General features: G+C 43.5%; 1 protein-coding gene across 2 annotated transcripts in view; it reads right to left on the reverse strand.

Annotated features, from left to right (window-relative positions):
- Window positions 1-445: 445 nt before the first annotated feature.
- The window catches only part of Ccdc125 (coiled-coil domain containing 125), a 23,905-nt gene continuing 13,943 nt past the window's right edge, over window positions 446-10,407 (reverse strand). The window contains exons 8-13 of one of the 2 annotated variants that reach the window (XM_028784027.1): window positions 9,608-9,690; window positions 6,308-6,408; window positions 4,772-4,879; window positions 3,465-3,636; window positions 2,843-2,973; window positions 446-1,389 (exon numbers count right to left, since the gene is read on the reverse strand). In XM_028784027.1, coding sequence (XP_028639860.1) covers window positions 1,069-1,389; window positions 2,843-2,973; window positions 3,465-3,636; window positions 4,772-4,879; window positions 6,308-6,408; window positions 9,608-9,690 — 916 coding nt within the window. In that variant the 3' untranslated portion in view covers window positions 446-1,068. Of the gene's footprint in view, window positions 1,390-2,842; window positions 2,974-3,464; window positions 3,637-4,771; window positions 4,880-6,292; window positions 6,409-9,607; window positions 9,691-10,407 lie in introns of both variants that reach the window. The other variant, XM_028784025.1, reaches the window with a different exon arrangement.

Below are 10,407 nucleotides of genomic sequence, written 5' to 3' on the forward strand. Positions count from 1 at the left end.
AGACTTGCAACCCTAAAATACCCTGAGTGTTAGGTTTACAGGGATGTGACACTACACGCAACAGGAAAATTACTTCGTAAGTGTATGTTTGTGTGTGCGTACACATGTATACCAGAAGATAGCCTTAGATGTTCTCTACCTTATTGTCACTGAGTCAGGGTCATCTGGGTCTCTCTCAGTGGGGTCTAGGGCTTTCCTCTTAGTCTAGGCTGGCTGCCCTGGAAGCCACAGGGATCCAGCTGCCTCTGCACCTCCAGCAATCAGGTTACAAACATGCTTCAGCTATACCTGGCTTTTCATGTGGCTGCTGAGGACCAAACGCTGCCTCATAATTGCACGGCAAACACTTTATCAACTGAGCTATCTATACCCAGCTCCATAGATATTTTTAAATTTTTCCCAAGGTTGAATATTTGTTTATAAGATATAGACAATTAAACTGTCATAAAATATGGAAATTGGTTTATAAAAAATGTCAACACAAATACTAATACATTTCTTGTAAGACATGTGTTAAGGGTTTCCTTGTTTAAGCTGCATCTTAAAATTCAAAGGGGGGAATGTGATCAAAACACATATATTAATACATGTATTAAGATATAGTGAAACTACTTTGTAAATTACTGTGCTAATAAATTTTTAAAACATCTTGAAAGCATACAGCTTCTTAATATTGACATTTACATGGTTGTTTTTCTGTTTTGGCAACAGTCTTAATATAATCTAGTTACCCCTCAAACTCACAGTAGTCCTCCTGCCTCAGTCTCCCAAGTGCTTGGATTTACAGGCATGAGCCTCCAGACAAAGTCTTTGCAATGCTGAACATCAAACCCAAGGCCTGTTTAATTTTGTTCTTCTTCCTTATGAAGCATTTGTTCCAGAACTTGCTCTGTAGACCACGCTGGCCTCAAAGTCAGAGATCTGCCTGCCTCTGCTTCCTCAGTACCAGGGTTAAAGACACGCACCACCATGTGTTAAACCAAGGCCGTATACACGCTAACCAAATCTCTACCTCTGAGCGCCATTTCTAGCTCCAAAATCTGATTTTTAGCATCTTTAATTCTAATTTCAAGTGGTATATTTGTAAAATATATTGGATGGCAAAGAACAGGATCTTTTAAGAGTTCTTGAGCAGTCTGAAACTTTTTGAGGATGCCGTATTGAACAAATGCAACCCACGGGTTCAGAAACATGGACATTTGAATGCACTGGATCACGCAGACCACAGAGCTCTGAAGCATCCTGCCAGGCAGTTCTGAATGGGAAAGTCTGGCTCATGGGAATTTTTTCTTTATTCTTTTTCGAGGCAGTGTCTTTGTCTTCCAGTGCCCGAGCAAGCATGTAACTAACCTTTCTTTGATGAGCAAGTGCTTCTTCTTTATCATTCAACTGTAAACAGAAGTTAGGAAGAAATGGACCAGTTAGTAAGTCATGGGATAGATGCAGAAAACAGTATTACATCTTATCAAAATACTGCATCCCAAATGTTAGATTAATAGTATTTTAGAATAATCTTGAATCAAATGCTGGGAGATTTAAGTTAAATCTTAAAATTGACTTTGCATTCTTGTTTGTATATGTGAATGCCGTGGACTATGTGCTAGGGCTGGAGAACAACTTGCTGAAGTCAGTTCTTTCCTTCTACTGGGTGGGTCCTGGGATCGAATTCACGTTGTCTGGCTTGGCAGCAGGCTCCTTTACCTACTAAGCCATCTCACTGGCTGAACTGTGCTTTCCCAACCCCCAGGTTAGGGTTTCTTGGTGTAACAGCCTGGTTGTTCTGAAACTCAGTTTGTAGACTAGGCTGGCCTCAGTCCGCTTCCCTTGTCTCCCAAGTGCTGGGATTAAAAGCTTGTGCCCCCACTGCCTGGCTTGTGCTGCTTTCTATTTTAAATTTGTCTGTGTCCGCATGTATGTGCAGGTATCCAAGAAGGCCAGGAGAGGGTCGGTATCAGATCTCCCAAACTCTTTACAGGTGGCTGTGAGCCATGCAGTGCTAATGTGGGGACTCAGGTAGGTCTTGTAGAAGAGAAGGAAGTGCTCTTATGTAAGAAGCCATGCTGAGCTTCTCTCCAGCCCCAGAACTTTTCTTAAAGGTGGTCGGGGGTGGGATGGGTGGCAGTAATAAGGAAGCTCATCAAGTAAAAGTACTTGCCAGTCAAGCTAGGTGCAGAGTCCAATCCTTGGAACTCATAAAAGTAGAAGGAAAGACCTGATCCACAGAGTTGTCCTGTGACTCCATGTGCCGTGACATGCATGCCCACATGTATTTCATACATACAAAGACAATGAATGTTTCTTTAACAACTCAACAAGTGTTACTTCTGTGTAGTCCTGTAAGTCACCCAGAGACGGGGAAGACTGTATGTAATCCCAGCATGTACTTATTTCTGAAGGAATATTTAAAGCTGTATCTAAAACTGTTTTTATATATTTATATACAAATAAATATGCCATCAGAGTTAAAGTGACTTTGCTCAAAGTACTTGAGTCATTGTCTTAGTTTAGCAGCTAGCTGTGGAAGGGATGATTCTGGGCCCCTGTTAATGAGTTAAGGGTATGTGACAGAGTGCCTGGAACACTTCAATGCCCGGAGCTACACATGAATGCAGGCAGCTGAACTGGTTGAAATGAGTCACTGACCCTCCCCTCAGATGTAGAATTTGAAACCTGCACAGAAGGTCTCATAGAAGTGGAAACAGTTGGCAGGGAGATGGTGGAGAGTGGTACCCAGTAGAGAAGGGGGCTTCAGAGGCCAGCATGGCTTAGGATAGGAGGTGCACGGATTATCTTAGCACAACTGCAGCCCCTAACTAAAAGCAAGCAGAGGTCCAGCACTAACCAACTCTATCAGCATCTTAAAGACCTCTTGCGGATTGTCTTGGTCTTCAGCAGCCTTGGAACTGTTTTCTGAAGGGAGGATCCCCAGCAGTCTTTGCCCTAAGGTCTTCTTCCTCCTTTGTGCCGGATAGCCTAAGCATCAATGAGACAATCCAGCTGAGAAAAATACACTCACTGATAGGAGTAAAAGCAGTATCTGTGAGCCAAGGCTAACTCCTAAGTCAGTCCAGAGGTAATTCTCCCAAAACCACAAGGGCCACTGTTGCAGGTGGTACATTATGATGGAGCAACGTGGATTTCAGGGTGGGGCTGGGGGCGGGGCCGGAGGGCATGCTGCTGCTGGAAACTTGGTGCTCAGGCCCCAGGTCATCAGTCTTCAGGAGCAGCAGAAATCCAGGTCTACATGTGAGATTTCCCAGCTTTAAATGTCAGTCACTACCCATATATCCATACCCAGCACCGCATTGGCCTGACAGAAGTGCACCTTTACCAACTGCTAACTGTAAATGAGTAACAACTACATGAAAAATCTCAATCATCTCTCTCTTTCCTGTGCTCCACTAAACTTTATTATATCCCAAAGCAACTAAAATCCCCATTCTCGCCACGTGCGCCCCAGGTACCATCCTCTGCCTGGCGTTGCCTGTTGATCCACGTTGCTGTTCTTCTACACATATCCCCTCGTGCCAGTCTCAGTGCCTGGTCATTTTTCCTCATTAATTGTTGCTCAAAAGCAATTCTGAATGCATCTGCCGTTATGTGTGCCTCTTCCTTACTCTTCTGCAGAGTTTCCAACTGAAAGGGCATCGGGAGCCATCAGGTGAAGCTGGAGACAGTTTTGCATACTAATCTCTATTCCTCTATCCCATCTAGGTTGTCCGCTTAAGTCAGTACTTGCCCATTCTGCCAGCACTCAGGCCTGGTGACTCTACTCCCTGACAATCCAACTCCTGAAACTCATTACCCAGGCTTGGCCCTGTGTCTGTCCATCCTGCCCAAATCCTGGAGGAAGGACACGTTCTAATACCTCCCCTAGCTGAACCTCAAAGAGTCTGATCTATGTGATTATGTGCTGTATTTAAGGACTAGCTAATGTCTGGCAGTTAGCCTTCCTGTGTGGCCCCAAGGCTTTAAATTCCATATCTTCAAAAAGCCAAAACTGGCCTGGGCATAGTGGTGCATGACTTTAACCTCAGCACTGGAGAGGCAGAAGGAGAGAGATCTCTGAGTTTGAGGCCAGCCTGGTCTATAGCATAGCCAGAGCTACACAGAGAAACTGTCTCAGAAAGCCAAAAAGAAAAAGAGTAAAACTTTTTAGAATTATGCTAAATCATACATTTTGTTTATAAACATATTCATAATTAAAGTCCAATTATAAGGGCAATTATCAGTTGATTAAATGCCTGGCCTGTTGATGCTAAACATGTCCTCCACGGTGGTTATCATCCTACTAACCTATGAGAGAACTGAAGCTGATTCGGCCCAAAGCCACACAGACAGCAACCCATGGGTGATGCTAAAGCGCTACCGTGTGCAGCTAGTCCAGTGCATAAGGTTTCTTGTTTGTCTCCCCACTACCCAGTGCTAACTCTACCGATTTTAAGTGTAAACACACCTTTTACTCTCTACAACTCTATTAACTGTGATGTGGGGCCCATGGATAAATGAGAAAGTCTGACTTTAAGCACTGTTAACTACACAGGTAGTCAAACAACTTCACATGGCTTCAGATTTCAGGCACCATGTGTATTTTGGAACCAGATAAAGGAAATCTAGCACACAAGTTAATGCTCTCACATAAAACCAAGCCTACATTGCACAGCCGGTAACTCCCAGGATGAAGTTCATTTTCTCAAATCCTGCCATTTATTCTACTGCAAATAAAGAAACTGAGGCAAAGCCTCTGCTGTTGTGCTGATGTGATACGTACCTCATGTCTGAGCTGAAGAACCAGTTTCTGAGTGGATGCTGCCATTTTGGCACAAGAACAGGGGCTCCCTCCAGGACCATGACACAGACAGGCTCCAAGGACCGCAAGCTTGAAACCAGGAGGATCACCTGTTACCAAGTGCTACCAAGTGTCACGTTGTCTTAACCACGTATAAACAGTCCTCTACATGCAACTCATGTCTCTGAGCCGAAAGTGTGTGTGTATTTTAGATTTAATTATAATAAATACATATTATAAATGACGTAAATCATATACATTTTTAAAGAAAGCTGAGATGAGGAGTTCGTGGTCTGAGTGGAAATATCCACAATTGAGACATCATTACTTGCTACAAAGACTTCCAAGAATTCTACCTTCCTTCCTTCTGATTCTCAAAACTTTTAATCCTGGTGTCCACCTCCAGTAGTTCTGAGTGTGTAGCAAGAATTTCGCCTAACCAAGCAGTTAATAGTAACGCCCACCGTGTGTGCTTCCTGTAACACACGGCCCTTAGAGCCAGCATTCGCTGGCTCAGAATGAACAGGGTATGTTATTTTGCCCATGGGGAAAGCAACCATCCTTTCACTCTTAAAAAATAAAGGCTCTGCAGTCATGCTCTATATTTTAAAATATTTCTTGGGGATTGACTGTGGGATTGAAGTTACCTGTAGCCCTGCCCCCTCAAAACTTGGCTAAGGCTCACAGTGAAGAAACAGGGTCATTCCTGGTTGACCATTGTAATTCAAAGAACAGCAAGAACCTTGTATTTTTCAATCATTTTAGCAGCTAGGTACACTTACTAATTTTACAGAGATCGTCTATGTATTTTAAAGTTTCATAAGGAACTTACTATAAAATTATCTAAATCCAGCCTGCCTAGGTGTAAACTACTAACCATATGACAGAAGATGACACTCCCTCATTTTTCTGTCACCTCATGTGATGTGGAGCTTGAGCCAGAATGTAAGGGTTAAGTGTGTCATTCTTGGACACTAAGGACATCGCAATGCTTGTTCTTGGTAACAGTTGCTTTTTTCCTGGGTTCTCCAGTGAGTGGAAGGAATGGTGCTTATAAATCCCAAAGTCCTTTGTCCCTCACTAGCTAAACTTCCGCACTGTAAGTCACAGACAACACATCAGCAGATCTATGTGTAAGCCACAGGCTCCCTTGTCACCGTGGGAAGATAACTTAACCTACCCAGCCTTAGCTGGATGACACCCCTTTGCAACCTTGTAAGTCCTCAGAAAGAGCCTGCTCCACCCAGCAGTGAGGCACGGCTCAAGCAGCGTGTGCTGTAACTTAACAAGAAATGAGTGGGGTAGGGGACAGCACATTCCCCAGTGTCCAACCATTGCGTCTCTCAGGTATGGTAGAAAGAGTCAGCAAGAAGCAACCTGGGCAATCCCGAGGGCTTCTTGCACCCTAGTCTGAGGAACTAAGTTTGTTACTGTCCTAGAACGGGCAGCAGGGAAAGCAGACGATGCCCCTCCCCCACCCGCCTTTCCTGGGTGCACATGTACCTCGAGACCTGATACCTCTGTAAAGCCACGCTCCTCCTGACCCATGTTCTCCTGAGCCATCTTCTGCTGTTTGATATCAAGCATGGCGAGGGCCTCCAAGTACCGCTGATTCAAAACTAGAAAGGGCCACATGCGACAGTGTTAGTTTTGAGGCCAGGACTATATACAGTACACCAACACACTCATTTCTTCTAAGCAACACACGCATCACACATTACCTACAAGATTGGGCTCCATCTAGAAAATCCTATCTGATGAAATAGGTATGGGAGAAAGGAATTTTTGTTTTTATGTGTAGGGTGTCTGATCCCCTGGAACTGGAGTTATAGTTGTGAGCTGCCATTAGGGTGCTGAGTATTGAACCAGGTCCTCTGGAAGAGCAGCCAGTGCTCTTAACTGTGGGAGCCATCTCTCCCGCTCTGTAATGGCCACTTCCAATGGGGAAGCCTCTTAACTTTGCCACCGAGGCCTGCTGTTAGTTTGCTCTAGGAAAGTTTGTAGATTTTTGGGTGAGTGAGTGGGGATTTCGAGACAGGGTTTCTCTATGTAGCCCTGGCGATTCTAGAAGTTGATTCTAGAAGTCATTTCATAACCAGGCTGGCCTGGAACTCACAGAGATCCACCCTCTGAGTGCTGGGATTAAAGACATGCACCACCACAACTCATCAAAACTTTTTTCTAAGTCAACACATAAGGTAAATTATTTTGAGTCTCTGAAGACTGCCCTGGGAATCTTTTTAGAATAAGCATTCCAATACCAATAGGACTGGAAGGGATGAGAAATCACCTGAGGATCAAAGACAGTCCCTGAAAGGCATAGCTGCAGGGTCTAGTTTGTATTCTCATTTGATACGCTAAAACCAGTGTGGGGCAGAGGGAAAGCAGACAAGAGCAAGATTTGACAGAAGCCCACCTGGCGGCAGGTTGTTAAGGGCAACAGCCCATTGTTTCAGATCTTCCTCCAGGTCATTCTGTTCAGGCAGCAAGAGAAGTAATGTCTACCAAACAGGCAGCACAAGCCACTCTTTAAATCAGTAAATAAATCAACAAAGCACTGTGTTAATAACTTTTCCTATTTCAGACACTGAGGGGACTAGATAGTATGATCTATACTGTTCTCATATCAAATGTGCAAGTTACCCAAATTCCATCAGATTTTTTCATTTAAGAACTCTCAAGTCAGGGGTGGTGGCACACAGTTTTAATTCCAGCATTCAGGAGGCAGAAGCAGGCAGATCTCCGAGTTCAAGGCCGGCCTGATCTACAGACTGACTTCCAGGGCAGCCAGGGCTACACAGAGAAACCCTGTCTCAAATTAAAAAACAAAAACAAGGGAGCTGGAGAGATGGTTCAGTGGTTAAGAGCACTGGCTGCTCTTCCAGAGGTCCTGAGTTCAATTCCCAGTAACCACATGGCGGCTCACAACCATCTGTAATGATCTGATGCCCTCTTTGGCATGTAGGTGTGCAGATAGAGCACTCATACATAAAATAAATAAATAATTAAAAACAAACAAACAAAAACAAAAAAACCAAGTTTTCCTAGGAGGCTCTCTGACCGACCACAACACAAAGAAAGGATTCTGCTATCTAATCGAGAAGAGAACAAACTATCTGTCCCTCTCCATCCGGAGTGAGTCTCAAAGGAGAGGGAGTGAGGGCTTGTAATTTGAGCAGCTTCTGCCCTAAGCTACTGTAGCACAGGTAATTGCTGCAGGCTCAGGTACTTCTGCATTCAGATCTCATCCGGGCTGCATGAGCTCAAAGAGTCACAAGATCTGACTCAGGGTTGGCTTTGTTCCTGTCAAACCACCACTTAGTCTCCACTGAAGAGAGGAGATTAGCATCTTTTCTTTAAAATCTGTAAGCAAATTAGCGCCACCATGGTTCTTCTCAGTGTCCATAACGTGATTCATGATACAAGGGATTTGTAACACACAGAGTTTGCACATGTGACTACACACACATGTATACACATACACAAACACACCCATACACACTCAGTTTCCTTAGCATCATGTTCTGCCATTTTATTTTGCTTTTCAGAGAGAGGTTCTTACTCTGTAGCCCTGATTGGCCTAAAATTTACTGTGGAGCTCAGACAATTCTCAAACTCATGGCAAACCTCTTGCCTCAGCCTCTCAAATGATGGGCTTACAGGCTGCCCCACTTTCCTAGCACTTTATATTAAAACTGGGTCAAAAGGGACCCCAGAAAGAATCTGGTTCATGAACACAGCCTTTACTTTGGAATATCAGAAAATTGTGGAAATAACTGAGGCTGTAACTGCACAGGACGTCAACACCACTGGGTTAAGCACTTTTACTTATTTAAACTTTTTTCAAAACAAGGTTTCTCCATATAGCCCTGACTGTCCTGGAACTCAATGTAGACCCAGCTGACCTTGAACTCACAGAGAGCTATCCACCTGCCTCTGCTGGGATTAAAGTTGTGTGCCACCACCTCCCAGCTTAAAGATATTTTTATATTTTTTGAAAATTTCATACATGTATATGATGTACTGGATGTACCCACCTCCCACTCCCTGTACCAGACCCTCCCACTGCAGCTGGCTGTTGGTTTCTTTTCTTGAGACAAGGTCTCCCTACATAGCCTTTGGCTGATATCAAACTCTCTCTATGGCCGAGGATAGCCTCAAACTCATAGAGATTCACCTGCCTCTGTCCCATGATTGCTGGAATTAAGGGTGAGCATTGCCATGGCTGACCCACCTGTTTATTTTCAAATGATTAAGTTTATTTTGTATGGATTTCACCTACATAGTCTTTTTTTCTAAAAGACTTTATACACACACACACACACACTAGCTGTCTTCAGACACACCAGAATCCCATTACAGATGGTTGTGAGCCACCATGTGGTTGCTGGGAATTGAACTCAGGACCTCTGGAAGAGCAGTCAGTGCTCTTAACCGCTGAGCTATCTCTGTAGCCCCTCCATAGCTTCCTTCCTTATTTAGGAAAAAAAAAAGAAAACCCTAAAGTAAATAAAAGTTCTCAATCATGCACTTCTGTTTTTTTTCCTTAAATGATATTACTTCAATATATACATAATAATATGTAAGTATATAATAATACTATATTGACTGTATTGACCAGATACAATACAATACAATACAATACAATACAATACAATACAATACAATACAATACAATACAATACAATACAATGCATCTGTATTGACCAGAGTGCCTTTGGTACAGTGTATTTTATACATGCTGACCCAGAAAACCATTAAGATGCAGTACTCATCAGCATTTTCTGACCCAGAGAACCATTAAGATGCCATACTCACCAGCATTTTCAGACTTGAGCATCTTTATCTCCTCTGTTCTCAACTGCAGATTCTCTCTGAGGACTGCATTGTCACAGTTTAGCCTGAAGAGAAAAAGCCTAACTGAATAATTAAAATAGCAACACCTCCTCACTGTGCAAAAATATTCTTATTTCTACACTTTATTACATTTTTTGTAGGAGGCACAAAAGTACACATGTAGTCAAAGGATACTTTGTGGGAGTGGATTCTCTCCTACCACGTGGGTCTTCAGATCAAACTCAGGGTGCTGGGCTTGGTAGTAAGTGTGTTTGTCTTTTTGGTTTTTTTGTTTTTCTTTTTTGTTTTGTTTTGTTTTTTTTCGAGACAGGGTTTCTCTGTATAGTCCTGGCTGTCCTGGAACTCACTCTGTAGACCAGGCTGGCCTCGAACTCAGAAATCCGCCTGCCTCTGCCTCCCAAGTGCTGGGATTAAAGGCATGCACCACCACTGCCCGGCTAAGTGTGTTTGTCTACTGAGCAATCTCACCTTCAACTCATATGCTTAAAGCTTTTATAGACTTAGTTGAGAAAGAAGCAGAACCAGTATTCATATTCATTCATATTCTCATTCCCACTGATACAATTTTAATTCAACTTAATAACCATTTGTCGGTCCATGGATTAGAATCAGTGGACTAAGCTGGTGGGGATGCTGATGATGGGAGGGATGCTGATGATGGGGGATGCTGATGATGGGAGGGATGCTGATGATGGGAGGGATGCTGATGATGGGGGGATGCTGATGATGGAGGGATGCTGATAATGGGGGGATGCTGATGA

This window comes from Grammomys surdaster, unplaced genomic scaffold (genome assembly GCF_004785775.1).
Source record: "Grammomys surdaster isolate TR1022 unplaced genomic scaffold, NIH_TR_1.0 99, whole genome shotgun sequence".
Classification (NCBI taxonomy): domain Eukaryota; kingdom Metazoa; phylum Chordata; class Mammalia; order Rodentia; family Muridae; genus Grammomys; species Grammomys surdaster.